General features: G+C 41.0%; 1 protein-coding gene across 8 annotated transcripts in view; it reads right to left on the reverse strand.

The window, feature by feature from the left end:
• Positions 1-21,438, reverse strand: part of OSBPL6 (oxysterol binding protein like 6) — a 213,135-nt gene that overhangs the window by 74,603 nt on the left and 117,094 nt on the right. For 7 of the 8 annotated variants that reach the window (XM_032638030.1, XM_032638029.1, XM_032638028.1 and 4 more), the window contains exon 2: positions 16,966-17,223. In XM_032638030.1, the coding sequence (XP_032493921.1) occupies positions 16,966-17,067 (102 nt within the window). In that variant the 5' untranslated portion in view covers positions 17,068-17,223. Of the gene's footprint in view, positions 1-16,965; positions 17,224-21,438 lie in introns of those variants that run through there. The other variant, XM_032638035.1, reaches the window with a different exon arrangement.

A 21,438-nucleotide genomic window follows, 5' to 3' on the forward strand; every position in this document is an offset into this window, starting at 1 on the left:
CACAGAGTCAGTAAGTATTGGAGCTGGAATGGAAATCAAGGTTCTCCTCTGGACTCCAAGCTTTTAAATACTGCCCTCTACTAAAGTTAAAGCTAATGTCAGATGACAAAAAATTACAGCAATTTCAAGTAGTGTTTAACCTCAAGACTAACTGAACACATCTACCACAACCTTTCATGGAAACAGAGGGGCAGAAATGAGTAAAACAAACAAACAAACAAAAAAGGCTACAGCACTCTTAAATATGGTACAACCTTGAGGTTTGTTTCCAACTTTCAAAAACTAAGAGCAAGCCAGCTAGCTTTTACTTCAGGAATGCAGTGTCTGACGCAGAGAAAAGAACATGAGTTTTGCAGTCACACAGACAAGCATACCAACCCCCATGCTGCTATTTACCATGTGCCTTGGGCAGATCATGAACCTTTCTCAGCCTCCATGTTTTCCATCTGTAAAATGGGGATGTTAATGTCTAGCTTGGAAAACATTGCAAGTCACTGAGTTGGCACCCAGTGTATGGACAGTGCTGCCTACATGCTGGCACACAGCAGGCATTCCATAAATGGTAGCTAACAGCTCAGTTATAAATGCCGTAAGAATAAATGTTCAGGAATACTGTGCTTTCTTATTTCCACAGAAAGATGTGTTCAAACACCCTGCAGGTGTACCACACCTGAGTACCCTTTTGAAAGCAAAGAATCCGTACCTGACATGGCCATTATGTTACGTGGTCAATCTAGCAACCATAGTTAGCACCACGTCATGACCAGAGCATCGGAATTTACAGAGAAAGCTGACAAAGTGAGTAGAGACAGATGCCCTAGATACCTGCCAGTGGGAAAGCAACAGCAGCGGATGGCAATGCACATTCTGCATCCCTTGAATGTCTACAGCAAAAGTGGTGCACGGACTTGCCTGCTGCCTTCTTAATAATGTCCTTCAAGGAATTACTTTTGTTATTTTTGGAATAGCATAAAATATTAAAATCACCGAAGCCAGAAGGCCATGACTGAAGAAGTAGTAATTCTACTACTTTCTCTATAGTAACAGTTATCTTACTCTCACTGAAAGACGGCAGAATTGCATTAATAATAACTCTCGGGCTTCCCTGGTGGCACAGTGGTTGGGAGTCCGCCTGCCGATGCAGGGGACACGGGTTCGTGCCCTGGTCCGGGAAGATCCCACGTGCCGCGGAGCGGCTGGGCCCGTGAGCCATGGCCGCTGAGCCTGCGCGTCTGGAGCCTGTGCTCCGCAACGGGAGAGGCCACAACAGTGAGAGGGCCCGCGTACCGCAAATAAATAAAGCAGTTTTGTAAACTTATGGTCCTTTGGGATGATGTTTTTATAGTCCTAATGAAACACTTGAAAATGTACTCTGTAAGAGCAATGATGTCCAAACCTGGGTGAATAACAGTCTCATGCAGAAGCTTCTATAAACAGATTCCCAGACCTCGTCAACGACCTACGAATGAGACCCTCTGGGGTTCACAACCTTGCTGCTATAAACATGCTGACCCAAACCAGCCAGCTCAAGGTAATGAGATAACTTCTTAAGTGAGAAACTAAGGCAGGCCAAGAGAGCCAAAGTGTTCTGGCAAACATACCAGGGCAAGCAGCGAACAGATTCTTCTCAGATAATGTTGAATTCTAAATCACTTGTGGGTAATGAGCGTGAGTGCCAGGTGGCAAATTTCCTTCCAGTGGTCTCAACTGCAGCACATGTGACATGGACTGAACACATACTGTAAACACCAAGCAGAAGTGGCAACAATACCCAAATGGTGGGGAGAGCAAGAAATCTGTGGGGCTGCTCATTTTGTTTCATGGAAAAGGTTAATTGCCGTTTTCAGTAAACAAATAAGTGATCAGAATTTCTCATTCCAAAAGCAATACAGGTAGTGAAAGTACAGAAAATGTAAAATTCAGGAATGCACAAAGAACCTAAAATTCACCTTTGATACCAGTACTTCACAATAATTATTAACATTTTCGTCTATGTACCTTCTGGTCTATTGCTTCCCAGGCCAATGAGGATGTGAAAAATCACTGTTATTGCTGAGTGAAAAAAAAAAAATGAGGAAATGCGTAACTCAAAAGTAACTGACAAATGCTGCCTTACGAAGTTCACTTAGACAAGTACAGAAGGCCTTTCCCCTAGACATTCCAGCTTGTCAAGCCCTACCACAGAGCAAACAGTGAAGTGGTCAAGAAAAGGGGTCCAGAATCAGGCTTCCAGGGAGCAAACCCTGTCTTAGCTGTTCATTAGCTGTGGCCAAGATATTTCACCACTTTATGCCAGAGTTTAGTTTTCTGGAAAAGGTGACGGTAGCTCAACCTTCCACAGTGAGAACTCATGAGATGTCAGCTGTTGCTGGTGTTGCTCTATTATTCATGAACGTTTCCTAATATTTAGACTTTTCAGAACACCCAATTTACAAAATGTACCTAAGTCACAGAAGTTGGTCATAGTGTGAGTTTCTGCAAGCGGATATTATTTTCCTATCGACACTGGTCTTCAGTCCTAAAAGTTAGGTTCCTTGGGATGAGTGGAATCCCCAAAAGCCTAAATTGGGAGCAAGTCAGGAATTTAAACATACCTAGCACCACGGGCTTTATTTACCAGCATCACTATGGTGAGGACACCGCAGATTTTCACGTTAGGTTAGTATTTCTCCCTGAACTGAGAGCTGGGTCCCAGGGTCACCCGGCAAATCCCTGGATCCACTGAATTCTACAATTTTTCTATTTAGATACTGGCAGATTTCAAATTATATTCCTCTTCACTGATAAGACTGAAGATGATTTAAATTGGAGGTTAGGTATAAATCAAGAATGCTTGAATTCTTCTCCCCGGAAATGAGAAAATTTTTGTTTAAGGATCATTATAGTTTTCACAACCCAAAGATGGAAATAGGTTTCATATTCAGAAAATAAAGATACTGTATTTCAAAGCAGTAATTTGGTTATTTCATTTAGCAAAGCTATTTGAAGAAGATGCTTCAGAGGTTCAATTGGAAGAAAAATATTCCAAGTCAGTTCACATATATGCTGGGGATATTTTTATATCTGTTTGTCTGTTTGCCCAAGAAGAAAACTTGTTATGAAAACCCTGTACATAAAGTATAGTCACTGATGAGGAACATTTTTACCTTCTGGTTTTCTAGATACCTTCTTCACTAATAATGAACACTGCAAAAATAGCAGATGCTGCTGATATCAGAACTGGTGGTTATATGGTGGTAAACCAGTCCATGGTTACATGAGTCTCACTGAATCACCGCTTGGGACAGACTTCACATGTTACCAGTCAGAATGTTAACTGAATGAGCCACGGTTGGTTTTCTTAATTATTGTTGATTATGTATAGGAAACATTTTTAGATACCCATGTAATTGATATCTTCTATTAGGTTGGAATGGTTGACCATAATACTGAATATATATTTTATTAATAACTGGCAAGAAGATTAACTACCAGCTTCTTATGACTAATATTATTTTTTTCTTAAAAAGTTCTTTATTTTATGATCTCTGAGCTCCCGTAAACTTTAAATCATTATAAGGAATAGCTGGTATTTTTTTTTCTTTGATTTTTCATTAAACAAAAAGATTGAGTCACTTGAGCATTTACAATGTCTAACCCGGTAGAGCTATAACAATTCACTCTAGTAGTGGACACTATCACCTGGTAATTATGTGTTCCAAATCCCAAGTTCTTAGAGGAATAGTATCTGATTTTCTGAAATGACTTGAGAGTGACACAAATAAAAATAATCACTGGTTCTAAGCAGGGGCCTCACTTTAAAAAATGTAGATCCTTGGCTGATCCCGAACTACTGAAACTGTCTCTACAGGGTGGTCCCAGTCTTGTATATTGTAAAAAATTCTCTAAAATATGTAATATAAGGGTAATTATCAAAACAAACAAAATCCAGTCAGCCGGCCATAAACTTAGCCAATTACATAACATTACTGTAAAATAAGTACTACGAGAGACTGGAAACAGCAACTCTTGTTTTAAAATAGAGTTATCGCCCACCCCACCAATATTTTTAACACCTGTGCAGAATGCTCCCAACGCTTTGCTTCTGGTTTGAAATCACTGCCTTCATAAGCCTCAAGCCATTTATTCTAGCATACAATCACTGTCAGCAGCAAGCAGGAGGGTCTGTGCTCTCCTGGTACCTTCTGCCACCTCTGGACCATCCCTCTTCTACTCTCAAAATCCACTGTTCTTGAGAGACTCAGAATTCCCAACTAATCTACTTTCTCTCCTACTAATCATCTCCCAACTGCATGATTATTCCTTCACAGCTACCAAGGCCTCTGGAACCTGGTCCACAATCTTCCTCTCCATGCCAAATAGTCATTCATTTGTTCATTCAAATATATTCTGAGCCATATCATATGCCAGGAACTGTAGGAGGTGCTAGGGATACAGTATTAACAAAAGAAAACCCTTGTTTCCAGGGAGTTTACACTGCAGTGATACGGAATAGAGGAAGAGGATACAAATAAAAACAGATAAATATGTAACGTGTCAGGTGGTGGTTAATGCTCTGAAGACAAATAAAAGCAGGTAAGTGTACAGTGAGTGATGTGGATACACAGGGGAGAGCAGGAGAAGGCTACCCAAAAAGGGTACATTTGGAGAATGATTCAAATGTGTGAGCACACATGGGAATACTTGGAAGAAAAGCGAGCTGGTCTGAGGAGGGCCAAAAATGCAAAGGCCCTGAGGTGGCACCCTGCTTGGCACATCGAAGGAAAATGCTGGGGAGAACTAAGTGAAGTGGAACGTGGTAGGAGATGGGACCAGAGAGCTATATGCAGATCCAGATTATAAATAACATTGTAGACAACGGTCAGCAATTCCAATATTTCAGGAGAGATGGGAAACCACTGGAGACCTTGGAGCACGTGAGAGGCTTGATCTGACTTAGGTTTTAAACGGATCACTTTTAACTACTTTGTAAAAAATGAACTGTATGTTGGTCAAAGGTAGAAGCACAGAGAGCAGTTAGAAGACTATGGCCATAGTTTGGGTGAGAAATAAGGTGGCTCAGACCAGGGTGGAGGGCGAGGAGGAGGGAAGCAGAGGTCAGATTCCAGGGACATCCTGAAGGCAGAACCAACAGGATTTGCTGAGGGTCTGGAAGTGGGGTGTGAGCAAAAGAGAGGAGTCGAGGATGGCTCCTGGTAAGGGTTTTGGCCTTTACCAAATGAAAGGACAGAGTTGCTGTTTACTGAGATAAGGGGGACTGGAAGGAGTAGATTTGCGAGTGAAATTAAGAGTTCAGTTTTGGACATGTTAAAGTTTTGTTGTTGTTGTTGCTGTTTGTTTGTTTTTATTTTTGGCCATGCTGGGTCTTCACTGCTGCGCACGGGCTTTCTCTAGTTGCAGTGAGCGGGGGGCTACTCTTCGTTGTGGTGCGTGGGCTTCTCAAGGCGGTGGCTTCTCTTGTTGTGGAGCACGGGCTCTAGGTGCATGTGCTCTAGTTGTAGCACGCAGGCTCAGTAGTTGCGGCACGCAGGCCCTAGAGTGCGTGGGCTTCAGTAGTTGTGGCGCATGGGCTTAGCTGCTCCGCAGCATGTGGGATCTTCGTGGACCAGGGATTGAACCCACGTCCCCTGCATTGGCAGGCGGATTCTTAACCACTGCGCCACCAGGGAAGTCCAGACATGTTAAGTTTGAGATGCCTTCTTAACATCCAAGTGGAGATCACCCCTGGTCACTTAAATATTATTGTGGCTGACTTCCTGACACCCTGGATCAGGGTTTGTCAATTCAAATGCTTTCAAGGGCCAGGCAGGAAGCATGAAGTATTGAAATACAATAAGGAGAAGTAGAGACTGTGGCTGATGAGAAAGGAAATGTCCCATCTAAAGGGGAAGCTGCTCCTGAGCCCAGTCTAGTTGCCATTTGGAATCTGGGCCCTGTGTTCCTTTATCTTCCCATTTTGAAATAGAAAGAAGAATCTGGATTTTCAACAACCAAACCTTATGGAAATAAAGAAGTTCCATGATCTATCAAATTCAAGAAGTGCTCAGTTAAATCAAGTCCTGACTGCAGGATTTATCGGTGTCCTTAATTTATTAATTTAAAAAATTGCAAAAAAAGATTGTGTTCAGCATTTCTCCAATTTAATTGACAGCAGACCTTCTTTTCATGCATCATCTCAAGGGACAAGTGTTCCTTGGCACATACTTTGGGAAATGCTGGCTTGTGCAAAAGTTCTAGATGTCTAATCAACCTATTTCCTCTTTGAAAATTGTAGGGAGTATATACCTTGCAGTTTAAGAGTCATAGTTGATCTCACACACACACACAGCCAATTTTGTTAGATATTCTAACATCTAATACCAGACTTGAATAAAGTGTGAATGGAGCAATTACTAAAGTCTTCCAACTTGTTAAATACTAAGTGGGGCCTTGACCCTCTCCTTGGTGAAAAAACAGTGAAATCACAGGGGCACTGAATCACTTCATTTCCCATCTCCTCTCCCTCCTTCACCTGTTGGGCTACATAATTTAGTGACAGGAAGGGCTGCCAATTACTACTATGCACTTGACAGATGTTCTTTGTTCTACTTATCTATGAGGAAGGAAGAAGGGAGAGGACAAATAAACCTGGAATGTAAAATCTGTAATAAAAAGACTGGACTAATATTGTTGCAGGTCTTTAAAAATATCCTCTAGGATACATTAAAATATTTGAGGGGCAAGGCTTGTCTCTGAAGAATTAAGAGTGCGTAGTCTGTTTAAAAGAGCTCACAATACAGTTGAGGAGATCGGTACATAACAAGATAATGAATGTCAAATATTGTCAAGAAGTTCTATAAAGTTTAGAGAAGGGAAAGTTCAACGTGGGCTTGAGCGGCCAGTTGAGAGTGTCACATGAGCTGGTCTTTGAAGCATAGGGAGGTATCAGGTTGAGAGGAGGGTGGTGGGAATTCAGTGCAGGAAAGACAAGGGCAGAGATGGAGATAAGGCAGTTTTGGGAACCATTAAGCAGACAAGACTGTACAGGTTGGGAGGAAAATGGGACACTGAGGCTGGATCCGATCATGGTGGTCTCTGGATACTAAGTAAAGAAATCTGGCCTTAATCATATAGGTAACTGAAAGTCTTTGAAGGAATTTTTTTTTTTTTTGCGGTACGCAGGCTTCTCACTGTTGTGGCCTCTCCCGTTGCGAAGCACAGGCTCCGGACGCGCAGGCTCAGCGGCCATGGCTCACGGGTCCAGCCGCTCTGCGGCATGTGGGATCCTCCCGGACCAGGGCACGAACCCGTGGCCCCTGCATCGGCAGGCGGACTCACAACCACTGCGCCACCAGGGAAGCCCTCTTTGAAGGATTTTGAGCATGAATCTGCCAGACTCAGGAAATTCGATCTCAGGAGGCCATAAGGAGCCAGTGAGGCAAGAGCACTCTGCAGGATCCCAGGTTGAGGTGATGAGAATCTGGTCTGGGGAGCCAACAGTGGGACTAGAAAGAAATTACGATATTATGAAGGAGGAAATAATCAATAGGACTTGTTAACCTATTGAATGTGGGAGAGGCAAAGAAGAAGGGAATGGCTTTGACCCTGGGTCCATGAGAGAATGATTACCCTCAGAGCAAACTGGTTTAAGCATACTGATTTAAGGTGAAAATGATACAACTAAGGAGAGATGCCCAATCAAGTAATCAGTGATCTAGGACTAGAACTTGGGAAGGACAGGCAAGAAAGGTGCAGTAAGGTACCACTGTACGGTATATGCTGTGTGCTAGATCCTTTACCAATATGATCAACTTAGGAGAGAAACAGGGATGGACTTTGCAATTTGGCACCATCTACACAGATATCAGTCAAATCAGGAGAACTGTAACATTCAGTGAAGACTACTTCATCACTTTCTCTATGTCCTTTCACTATGAAAACAGCCATCACACAAAAATAGATGCATTAAAATACACTACATCATATTATATCCCAAGATCACTCAGAGTTTCTGATTTCCGTAAGTTAATACTGGATTTTAAGAAGTGATGAGACAGGGAGAGAAAAGAACTGTAATTGTTCTTTATTCTCTCCCTTGAGGGGGATTAACAGACACAAAAGAGGAGGCAGGAAGGAACCAGAGGAGAAAGTATTTGGGAGAGTTTCCACCTGCTGAGATAAACAAGAATGAAAGTAAACTCTCTCCTTAAAGAATAATAACCATTTGAACAGTGTCTCTTACTTTTCCAGAATTCATTATCAATTTGCAGACGTGCTCCTTTATTCCCATAATAAAACTTTCCATCCACAAGCCAGCCAGGAGTTACCCATTCCACCTTTACATGTCCTCTGGCAGACCAGGATCTCAGTTCCTCCCTGTTGTTTAGCACGCTCACCCCAGAGCTCAGATGCAACGGCAGCTCAACAGTGCATGACAGATGTTTCTGCAGCAGTCAGCAGTCTTTTCCATTTGCCATAATTCTCCAGGGTGAATGGGGTCCATCCCTTCCTTCCCTCAGCAGCCAGAAAGGCCATGCTGCTTAAAATGTCTCTCAATTTAAATGCCCAGGGCAAGGGAAAAATGAAGAAGCCATAACGAGAAAGGACAGAGAGCCAAGTGAAGGGTAAATTAAAACTGCAAACTTAGAAAGCATCTCAGCATGCAGTAGGAATTTAACATAAATGTGTTTTCATTCATGGTACTCTTAATTTTTTAAACTCTAAAAATGTAATGCAATAAACATTATAGCTGTGTGTAATCACAGATTTAGTTAACGGTGTAACTGCTTCTAATGAACAGAATGTAGATATCCTCTTTGATTTCTATAACAAAAACACCAATGTCAAAAATTCCCAAGGATAGAAATATCTGCTTTAGAATCTGTGAAAGATATACACACAAGGAAACCCTGATTCTTACAGATTCCCCTGCAATCTCTTGCTAGAAATAGGAGAGGGAGTTCTGAAAGGGTTTGTAGACTGAGGGTTCCTTAAGGAACACCCCCAGAAATGCATTCCCACCATCTAAAAGAATGAATTCTCACGTGGAACTGGCTGTCTCAAGACCCAAGTCTGTACTATGGAATATCAGATAACTGATGTGTGTACTTCTAGAAACTAGGCAATATACTTTCAACATATAAAATGGGGGGAAAGAGAGGGGGACCTTCAAGATGGTGGAGGAGTAAGATGTGGAGATCACCTTCCTCCCCACAAGTACATTAAAAATACATCTACATGTGGAACAACTCCTACAGAACACCTACTGAACGCTGGCAGAAGACCTCAGACTTCCCAAAAGGCAAGAAACTCCCCACGTACCTGCGTAGGGCAAAAGAAAAAACAGAGACAAAAGAATAGGGACGGGACCTGCACCAGTGGGAGGGAGCTGAGAAGGAGGAAGTTTCTGCACGCTAGGAAGCCCCTTCACTGGCGGAGACCAGGGGTAGGTGGGGGGAAGCTTCGGAGCCACGGAGGAGAGCACAGCAACAGGGGTGCAGAGGGCAAAGTGGAGAGACTCCCGCACAGAGGATAGCTGCCGACCAGCACTCATCAGCCTAAGAGGCTTGTCTGCTCACCCGCCGGGGCGGGTGGGGGCTGGGAGCTGAGGCTCAGGCTCCGGAGGTTGGATCCCAGCGAGAGGACTGGGGTTGGCTGTGTGAATACAGCCTGAAGGGGGCTAGTGCACCACAGCTAGCCAGGAGGGAGTCCGGGAAAAAGTCTGGACCTGCCTAAGAGACAAAAGGCCATTGTTTCAGGGTGCACGAGGAGAGGGGATTTCTTCCCTGTTTGCCCACAGAAGGCAGAGTGCCGCCTAAACGAGCTCCAGAGATGGGCACAAGCTACGGCTATCAGCTCGGACACCAGAGACGGGCATGAAACACTAACGCTGCTGCTACAACCACCAAGAAGCCTGTGTACAAGCACAGGACACTATCCACACCTCCCCTCCCGGGAGCCTGTGTAGCCCGCCACTGCCAGGGTCCTGTGATCCAGGGACAACTTCCCCGTAGAACACATGGTGCACCTCAGGCTGTTGCAACATTATGCTGGCCTCTGCCGCTGCAGGCTTGCCCCGCATTCTGTACCCCTCCTTTCCACCGGCCTGAGCGAGCCAGAGCCCCTAATCAACTGCTCCTTTAACCCCGTCCTGTCTGAGCGGGAACAGACGCCCTCAGGCGACCTACACACAGAGGTGGGGCCAAATCCAAAGCTGAGCCCCAGGAGCTGTGTGAACAAAGCAGAGAAAGGGAAATCTCTCCCAGCAGCCTCAGGAGCAGCAGATTAAATCTCCATAGTCAACTTGATGTACCTACATTTGTGGAATATTTGACAGAGAACAAATCATCCCAAAATTGAGGCGGTGGACTTTGGGAGCAACTGTAGACTTGGGGTTTGCTATCTGTGACTGATTTTTTTCTGACTTTCACGTTTATCTTAGTATAGTTTTTACACTTGTTATCATTAGTGGATTTGTTTATTGGTTTGTTTGCTCTCTTCTTTTTTTAAATTATTTTTCAATTTTTTATTTTAATAATTTTTAAATTTTTATTTATTTTTCTGTTTTTTTCTCCCTTTTCTTCTGAGCTGTGTGGCTGACAGGGTCTTGATGCTCCGGTCTGGCGTCAAGCCTGAGCCTCTGAGGTGGGAAAGCCAAGTTCAGAATATTGGACCAACAGAGACCTCCCGGCCCCACGTAATGTCAATCGGCAAGAGCTTTCCCACAGATCTCCGTCTCAGCGCTAAGACCCAGCTCCACCCAACAGTCAGCAAGCTCCAGTAATGGAGGCCCCATGCGAAACAACTAGCAAGACAGGAATACAACCCCACCCATTAGCAGAGAGGCTGCCTAAAATAATACTAAGTTCACAGACACCCCAAAACACACCACCGGACGTGGCCCTGCACACCATAAAGACAAGATCCAGCCCCACCCACCAGAACACAGGCACCAGTCCCCTCCACTAGGAAGCCTACACAAGCCCCTGAACCAACCTCACCCACTGGGGGTAGACACCAAAAACAACAGGAACTACAAACCTGCAGCCTGCGAAAAGGAGACCCCAAACACAGTAAGCTAAACAAAATGAGAAATATGCAGCAGATGAAGGAGCAAGGTAAAAACCCACCAGACCAAACAAATGAAGAGGAAATAGGCAGTCTACCTGACAAAGAATTCACAGTAATGATAGTAAAGATGATCCAAAACCTTGGAAATAGAATGGAGAAAATACGAGAAACGTTTAACAGGGACCTAGAAGAACGAAAGAACAAACAAACTATGAAGAACAACACAATAAATGAAATTAATAATTCCCTAGAAGGAATCAATAGCAGAATAACTGAGGCAGAAGAACAGATAAGTGACCTGGAAGATGAAAGAGTGGAAATAACTACCGCAGAGCAGAATAAAGAAAAATGAATGAAAAGAATTGGGACAGTCTCAGAGAACTCTGGGACAACATTAAATGTATCAACATGAGAATTATAGGGGTCCCAGAAGAAGAGGAGAAAAAGAAAGGGACCGAGAAAATATCTGAAGAGATTATAGTTGAAAACTTCCCTAATATGGGAAAGGAAATAGTCAATCAAGTCCAGGAAGCGCAGAGAGTCCCATACAGGATAAATCCAAGAAGAAACATGCCAAGACACATACTAATCAAACTATCAAAAGTTAAAGACAAAATATTCAAAGCAGCAAAGGAAAAGCAACAAATAACATACAAGGGAATCCCCATAAGGTTAACAGCTGATCTTTCAGCAGAAACTCTGCAATCCAGAAGGGAGTGGCAGGACATATTGAAAGTGATGAAAGGGAAAAACCTACAACCAAGATTACTCTATCCAGCAAAGATCTCATTCAGATTCGACAGAGAAATTAAAACCTTTACAGACAATCAAAAACTAAGAGAATTCAGCACCACCAAACCAGCTTTACAACAAATGCTAAAGGAACTTCTCTAGGCAGGAAACTCAAGAGAAGGAAAAGACCTACAAAAAAAAACCCCAAAACAATTAAGAAAATGGTAACAGGAACACACATATTGATAATTACCTTAAATGTAAATGGATTAAATGCTCCGACCAAAAGACACAGGCTGGCTGAATGGATACAAAAACAATACCCGGACATAAGCTGTCTACAAGAGACCCAATTCAGACCTAGGGACATATACAGACTGAAAGTGAGGGTATGGAAAAAGATATTCCATGTAAATGGAAATCAAAAGAAAACTGGAGTAGCAATTCTCATATCAGACAAAATAGACTTTAAAATAAAGACTATTAGAAGAGACAAAGAAGGACACTACATAATGATCAAAGGACCAATCCAAGAGGAAGATATAACAATTATAAATACTTATGCACCCAACATGGGAGCACCTCAATACATAAGGCAAATGCTACAGCCATAAAAGGGGAAATCGACAGTAACACAATAATAGTAGGGGACTTTAACACCCCACTTTCACCAATGGACAGATCATCCAAAATGAAAAGAAGGAAACACAAGCTTTAAATGACACATTAAACAAAATGGACTTAATTGATATGTATAGGACATTCCATCCAAAAACAACAGAAAACACTTTCTTCTCAAGTGTTTATGGAACATTCTCCAGGATAGATCATATCTTGGGTCACAAATCAAGCCTTGGTAAATTTAAGAAAATTGAAATCATATCAAGCATCTTTTCTGATCACATGCTATGAAACTAGATATCAATTACAGGAAAAAAACTGTAAAAAATACAAAGACATGAAAGCTAAACAATATGCTACTAAATAACCAAGAGATCACTGAAGAAATCCAAAAATACCTACACACAAATGACAATGAAAACACAATGGCCCAAAACCTATGGGGTGCAGCAAGAGCAGTTCTAAGAGGGAAGTTTATAGCAGTAAAATCCTACCTCAAGAAACAAGAAACATCTCAAATAAACAACCTAACCTTACACCTAAAGCAATTAGAGAAAGAAGAAGAAAAAAACCCCAGAGTTAGCAGAAGGAAAGAAATCATAAAGATCAGATCAGAAATAAATGAAAAAGAAAGGAAACAATAGCAAAGATCAATAAAAGTAAAAGCTGGTTCTTTGAGAAGATAAACAAAATTGATAAACCATTAGCCAGACTCATCAAGAAAACAAGGGAGAGGACTCAAATCAAAATTAGGAATGAAAAAGAAGTTACAACTGACACTGCAGAAAAACAAAGTATCATGAGAGATTACTACAAGCACCTATATGCCAATAAAATGGACAACCTGGAAGAAATGGCCAAATTCTTAGAAAACCACAACCTTTCGACACTGAACCAGGAAGAAATAGAAAATATAAACAGACCAATCACAAGCACTGAAATTGAAACTGTGATTAAAAATCTTCCAACAAACAAAAGCCCAGGACCAGATAGCTTCAGCGGCAAATTCTATCAAACATTTAGAGAAGAGCTGACACCTATCCTTCTCAAACTCTTCTAAAATCTAGCAGAGGGAGGAACACTCCCAAACTCATTCTACGGGGCCACCATCATGCTGATACCAAAACCAGACAAAGATGTCACAAAAAAAGAAAACTAAAGGTCACTATCACTGATGAACATAGACACAAAAATCCTCAACAAAATACCAGCAAACAGAATCCAACAGCACATTAAAAGGACCATACACCATGATCAAGTGGGGTTTATCCCAGGAATGCAAGGATACGCAAATCAATCAATGTGATACACCATATTAAAAAACTGAAGGATAAAAACCACAGGATAATCTCAACAGACGCAGAAAAAGCTTTTGACAAAATTCAACACCCATTTATGATAAAAACTCTCCAGAAAGTAGGCATAGAGGGAACCTAAGTCAACATAATAAAGGCCCTAAATGACAAACACACAGCCAGCATCGTTTTCAATGGTGAAAATCTGAAACCATTTCCTCTAAGATCAGGAACAAGACAAGGTTGCCCACTCTCACCGCTATCATTCAACATAGTTTTGGAAGTTTTAGCCACAGCAATCAGAGAAGAAAAAGAAATAAAAGGAATACAAATCAGAAAAGAAGTAAAACTGTCATTGTTTGCAGATGACATGATACTATACACAGAGAATCCTAGAGATACCAGCAGAAAACTACTACAGCTAATCAATGAATCTGGTAAAGTAGCAGGATACAACTTTAATGCACAGAAATCTCTTATATTCCTATATACTAATGGTAAAAAATCTGAAAGAGAAATTAAGGAAACACTCCCATTTACCACTGCAACAAAAAGAATAAAATACCTAGGAATAAACCTGCCTAAGGAGACAAAAGATCTGTATGCAGAAAACTATAAGACACTGATGAAAGAAATTAAAGATGATACAAACTGATGGAGAGATATACCATGTTCTTGGATTGGAAGAATCAACATTGTGAAAATGACTATACTATCCAAAGCAATCTACAGATTCAATGCAATCCCTGTGTAACTACCAATGGCATTTTTCACAGAAGTAGAACAAAAAATTTCACAATTTGTATGGAAACACAGAAGACCCCAAAAAGCCAAAGCATCTTGAGAAAGAAAAACAGAGCTGGCGGAATCAGGCTTCCTGACTTCCATCTGTACTACAAAGCTACTGTAATCAAGACAGTATGGTATGGGCACAAAAACAGAAATATAGATCAATGGAACAGGAGAGAAAGCCCAGAGATAAACCCATGCACATATGGTCACTCTATGTTTGATAAAGGAGGCAAGAATATACAATGGAGAAAAGACAGCCTCTTCAATAAGTGGTGCTGTGAAAACTGGACAGCTACATCGAAAAGAATGAAATTAGAACACTCCCTAACACCATCCACACAAATAAACTCAAAATGGATTAAAGACCTAAATGTAAGGCCAGGCACTATAAAACTCTTAGAGGAAAACAGGCACAACAGTGTCTATTACATAAATCACAGCAAGATCCTTTTTGACCCACCTCCTAGAGAAATGGAAATAAGCCCGAAAATAAACAAATGGGACCTAATGAAACTTAAAAGTTTAGCACAGGAAAGGAAACCATAAACAAGACAAAAAGACAACCCTTAGAATGGGAGAAAATATTTGCAAATGAAGCAACTGACAAAGGATTAACCTGTAAAATATAAAAGCAGCTCATGCAGCTCAATATGAAAAAAACAAACAAACCAATCCAAAAATGGGCAGAAGACCTAAACAGACATTTCTCCAAAGAAGATAAACAGATTGCCAGCAGACACATGAAAGGATGCTCAAAATTACTAATCATTAGGGAAATTTAAATCAAAAGTACAAGGTATCACCTCACACCGGTCAGAATGGCCATCATCAAAAAATCTACAAACAATAAATGCTGGAGAGGGTGTGGAGAAAAGGGTAACCTCTTGCACTGTTGGTGGGAATGTAAATTGATACAGCCACTATGGAGAACAGTATAGAGGTTCCTTAAAAAACTAAAAATAGAACTACCATATGACCCAGCAATCCCACTACTGGGCATATACCCCAAGATAACAATAATTCAAAAAGAGACATGTACCACAATGTTCACTGTAGCACTATTTACAATAGCCAGGACATGGAAGCAACATAAGTGTCCATCGACAGATGAATGGATAAAGAAGATGTGGCACATATATACAATGGAATATTACTCAGCTATAAAAAGAAACAAAATGGAGTTATTTGTAGTGAGGTGGATGGACCTAGAGTCTATCATACAGAGTGAAGTAAGTCAGAAAGAGAGAAACAAATAGCAGATGCTAACACATATATGGAATCAAAAAAAAAAAGGTTCTGACAAACCTAGGGGCAGGACAGGAATAAAGATGCAGATGTAGAGAATGGAGTTGAGGAAATGGGCAGGGGGAAGGGTAAGGTAAGCTGGGATGAAGTGAGAGAGTGGCATGGACATATATACACTACCAAATGTAAAACAGATAGCTAGTGGGAAGCAGCTGCATAGCACAGGGAGATTAGCTTGGTGCTTTGTGACCACCTAAAGGGGTGGGATAGGGAGGGTGGGAGGGAGATGCAAGAGGGAGGGGATGTGGGGATATATGTATATATCTAACTGACTCACTTTGTTGTACAGCAGAAACTAACACACCATTGTAAAGCAATTATACTCCAATAAAGATGTTAAAAATAAATAAAATAAAATAAAATGTGGGGGAAAACTCTTCAAGAATGTTCACTAATTAAATGTCCCCCAAAAGGAAAGTTTTCATAAAAAGTTAACCTCTGCTTATTGTGCATTTCCAGTTACACAAGAAATTCTACTCAATATTACAATGGCAAATGATAATATTCAGACAAGTGCTGGGCAAAACAATCACCTGTTTTGACAATGAAGAGAATTCATATGCCTAATCCCCATACAACCTTGCCTGTAGACTAGGCACTGAAGTAGTAATAAAGTAACTGTGTAAACAAAAATAATTTACAGAATGGGCTCAATGGGATAATTAGGCACCAATAATTTATTTTCTCTATTGATTTTAGTTCTCTTAATTCCCTAATTCTACAATTTTATTTGTAACCTGATTCCTGAATCTGACTGTTACCAGATTCCATGAAACTCCAAACAGAAGTTAGGGCTTGGCAGACCAGTGAGAGACTTGGAGGAAGACTGTTCAGATCCCTTTCCACCTCCATGAATGAGGAAGGAAGAACAGAACATTCATGTTCCAGAAGCTGCCTCTTGCCTCCAGGTACAGATGTGAGGAGAACACTGCAGGGCTTCACTTAGCTACCCTTCCTGTAGTTTGTACTCTGAAAAAGGATTCTAAATCACAGAAAAGCTAGAGCAGGATCTTCACGACATCATCAGGTAGATCTACAGAAAACAGAGAGTTTTCCTGTGGAATAAAAATCTTCACAGCAAAAATTTCAGACTTAATTAGCAATCCCATCATATCCTAATGGTACTATAGTTGCATAAAATAGCAAAATGCACTTTACACTGTTATCTTACCTGCCTACTGTCCCTTTGAGAGGATGCCGAAGAGGAGGCACTTCTATGGGTGGGGGTGGATGTTCTATGAGCAGGGGATATGCCCTTCTCATCTGAACTCATAGCTGCAGTTTGAATCTAGTTGTATGCACTGAAGACCATCCCAATCGTGTCTCGAATTCACAGACAAAGAAGCAGATGATTTTTCAGCTTTAGTCCATTTCATGAATCAGGTTTGACTAGAAAAGATGAGGCAAATACTGAGGGTGTCCAAAACACCTAAAAGCAAAATGAACAAACAATAAAACCTCATGTGAATGATTTAAAAATCCTTAAATTAAAAATCATTTTTTCTAGGCAACAGTACTAAAAGGTGAGAGGAAGAACTCTGACACATTACAAAATACTATTTCTTCTTCTAGATTTTAAGGTAGAGGATAAAAGCATTAGTATGTAACAAGAGTTTGTCAACATGGAAAACAGGAAGAAACCACACGTTAAAGTGATATTCTTCCCTTGTATTGTTGTTTTAAAGCAGATTACAATGCTATGTTCTGGACCCTCATGCCAAAGTATATCAGTTTCTTCCCTTGAAATTTAATTTCCCCTGCGCAGTGGATTATAATAAGATCTCCATGCATGTTTGTCATCAGTTTAGTTCAGTCATGTCATGCATGTGATGGTTAAATCTGACAAAAAGCAGTCAGTGACAAAAGGCAAAAGAGTTGATGTACCTTATGCATCGTATGATCCAGCATTTGGGAAGGATCAAGGAATACACATATGTACTGTTATCTGTACTTCAAGACCACAGCATACCTACATATGACTCGCAGCAACCAGCAGGCTCACAAGTATCTACAGACTGACAGGCATGTCCCGGGACTGGGGTAATGATGGAATGGCTTCACTTATCCACAGCCACGAACCATTTCATTTTTCATTTGGATTCACATAAGGAAAGTCTGCACTGTAACTAATAGAACTAAAAACTTGTCCCCAAGAGAAGCATTGTTCAATTGACAACACAGGTTGCTAGAAAAAAAATTTTTTTAAAGGTAAGCACGATAGTGTAAGATGAAAAGCTTACACAACAAACAATCTGTGTCCCAAAACACTGACAACTAAAGTGAACTTGTCCTCTTCTAAGAAGGTGTAAGGCTAAGTTCCAGGCCCAATCTTAATCATAATACCTTGAAGGAAGCATAGAACCCTTGGGTAAGTACTTTAGCACAAATTAGAAAAGAAAGTTGCTGGTGATGAAGAGAAATCAATCTTTAGGACAAAGAAAAGTGAGACCTAAACTTTTCAGTCCAGAGGGAGAGACAGTCAATGAAAAAAATCAAGAAGGATGAAGATGCATGGAGTATTAGGAGGACACATGGCGAGGGCAACTCACTAGGTCTGGAGGTCCGAGGTATCCCTGTGCAAGTGGGCTTGAGCTGAGATCTGAAGGATACGAAAGAGTTAACCAGGTGTCCGGTTGTCCAGCTGGGTGTGATCAATGAATTCACGCTGGTCAATATGATCAGAGCACACAGAGACAGTGCCATGATGGTCAAAGAAAGGCACAGGTCAATTCCTGCAGGGCCTTGTAGTCCATGTTCAGCATTTTGATTTTTATCATGAGCATAGGAGGCCATACAGAGGTGAGGTATAACCAGATTTGTGTGTTTAAAAGATCACTTTGGCAGCCATGAGGAGAACCAAACTGGGGAAGTAAAGAAGATGAGGGAGGCCTGATCGGGAAACAAGAGATAGTGAACTAGAGAGGTGGCAGGAAACTCAGCACCTAGTCCTGTCAGTTGTGAGTAGATATGGAGGAGGAAAAGCGGTGTTGAGGATGGTTCCCAGGTTTCTGGTATTCCTAGTGAGGGCTGGACAAAGGAAATCCACAATTGACAGCAGGTCATGAGTATGGTTTCAGACGTGTTAACTTTAAGGTACAAAGGAGGCATTCAAGTGGGGACAAACACATGGAAAGGTAGGTCTGGAGCTCTGAGGAATTTAGGCTGGAGACAAAAGTTTAATAGACTATGTTAGTACAAATGTATCGAATAACTTATGTATAGATCATGTAAACTCTGCAAGTGCAAGCAAATTAAATTTTATACAGGCCTATAGTTATATTTTTTAAATCTGCAACATTATGTTAACGGAGTATGGGACCCTGAATATAATCAGGATTTTAATAGTTAATAGGTTATAGAGAATATTCGAAAGAACCATCCCAATAATTAAAAGGCAAATGACTATAAATCGGAAAAACTTGGGACTTTCTAGTGAATAGAACTTGTGCTCCTTTCACAAGATTTTGACATCACCTGTCACCACAGGGAAAATAAAAGCTACTTACTCCCAAATTCGAAGACTTTCTCTTGAAACAAAACTAGTGTTTGGGCTAATAGAAATGTAAAGAGCTGTGGAGCTCTTTCTTTGGCTTGAGATCAGGTTTCGTTTAGTACTGGCAAGAGACAGTAATAACCTGACAATTGCTAGGTGGTCAGCTAATCCTTCTGTTTTATGAAGGTAGCCTAATAAGCGTAAGTAAAGTTTCTCAAGCCAAACTCTGGTGCCAGCAAACAGAAAGCAAGAACACTGCTCAAATTCTTGATGTGAAGTACTTTGCTTTCTGGTCCAAGATGCTTTACAAGTATATGCTGATACTTGAGCTAAAAGTACGGAAGTTCTGTGATGTGCTCAAATGCCCCAAGGGATGAGGCCGAGACAACCAAACTCATCAAACTCTCATCCATTTGGAAGTAAATTTAATCCAAGCTACATCAAGGGCCAACATTTCTTCTGATGCACTTTTTCTTTTCCCTAACAGCATCCAACTGCACTTTCCTCATTAACATCGATGCTAACACCTTGGTTTTAATTTAAAATGATATTTTCAGGGTAATCTGTCTTTGAAGAAAGGGCAGCGTTTTGGTTGAATTATAATTATGAATATCTTGAAGAATGTCAGGAATGTGGAAAAGGTGAGTGAGAGAATTTAATTCATTCCAAGAATTGTTTTTGAGGTTACTGTTTTTGTTTCTATTATTTTTAAAAATCTCTTTTAACAAAAAGAGTTTCAGGTACCTAATATAAGGTTGAATGAAATGACCTTTAAAGATCATTCCAATTTGATTATAAATCAAGTGTCTGATCACTGCTCTATTTCAAAATGCATTACAAAAGTAAGTCTAAACTCTGTTAGTAGGTTGCGACTATTTATTCATTATTCCTAGAATGTAAGAATTGCTGTGACATTTTAAAAAAGATTTATTTCATCTCTGTCAAAGCACATTTTCAGAAATCGCTGAAACAAAATTGTAAACCTATTTTAGACCATAGATTTTTTTTTTCTTTTTTTGCGGTACGTGGGCCTCCCACCGTTGTGGCCTCTCCCGTTGCGGAGTACAGGCTCTGGACGCGCAGGCTCAGCGGCCATGGCTCATGGGCCCAGCCGCTCCGCAGCATGTGGGATCTGCCCGGACCGTGGCACGAACCCGTGTCCCCTGCGTCAGCAGGCGGACTCTCAACCACTGCGCCACCAGGGAAGCCCTAGACCATACATTTTAATGTCAACACCAACATAATTCCTCTACTCAATGAGAAAAGTATTGTGGCTGAAAACAGCAATATAAGAGCCTAACATCTAATTTCCCTGTTTCATTCCTCCTTCACATCAGTGGGATCACTACAATTGTTTCTAAGTACTGTAACATTTGCATTTACACTGAGTGACATACAATTCAGACTTAGGACCTAGGGACCTAACTAAAGCAAAAAGTGGCAGGAAAGACTTCTACAACTTGTTGTTTACAGGCATCATACATTGTGTGTGTTCAGAAAAACATCTGAAACTGGGGACTACTTAGCCTGGGCTAAGTTGTGATGTGGTAACACACAACTCCAGAATCTCAAGGGCTTAAAAGAAAGGTTTATTTCTTACCCATTTACATGTTCTTAGGAGGTCGGCTGCTGCCCTGCTCTATATCCTCTTCCTTCCAGGCCAAAGGAGAAACCCCCATGTGAAGGAGGAAAAGAGCCATGGCAGGACGACTCAACAGTTCTTAGAGCTTTTGCTTGTAGGCGGCACATGCCACTTACACTCACGTTTTATTGGCCAAAGCAAGTCACATGGGCAAATTGAAGTCCATGAGGCATGAAAGTATAATCCTCCCAGAAGAAGAGGTAGTGATTACTTGGGCACAATAATATGATGTACTACATTTACCACAGGAAAAGATTAAAAGTACAGATGAAAATATTTAAATTGACTCTAGTTTCGTCACCTAGAAATAATCCTGGTTAACATTTTGGTTATACTTTAACCAAAGTAGAAGAAAAATGTCCATGCTCTCTGCAATATGCTTTCTTCAATCAACAATACATTGGTAACAGCCTTCCTTGTGAACAAAAAAACTTTAGTATCACCATTCTTAATCACTATATATAAGGCCACCACACAGATGTAACACAATACATTTGACCATTCTTCTA

The sequence above is a fragment of the Phocoena sinus genome, chromosome 7, assembly GCF_008692025.1.
Source record: "Phocoena sinus isolate mPhoSin1 chromosome 7, mPhoSin1.pri, whole genome shotgun sequence".
NCBI classification, from domain to species: domain Eukaryota; kingdom Metazoa; phylum Chordata; class Mammalia; order Artiodactyla; family Phocoenidae; genus Phocoena; species Phocoena sinus.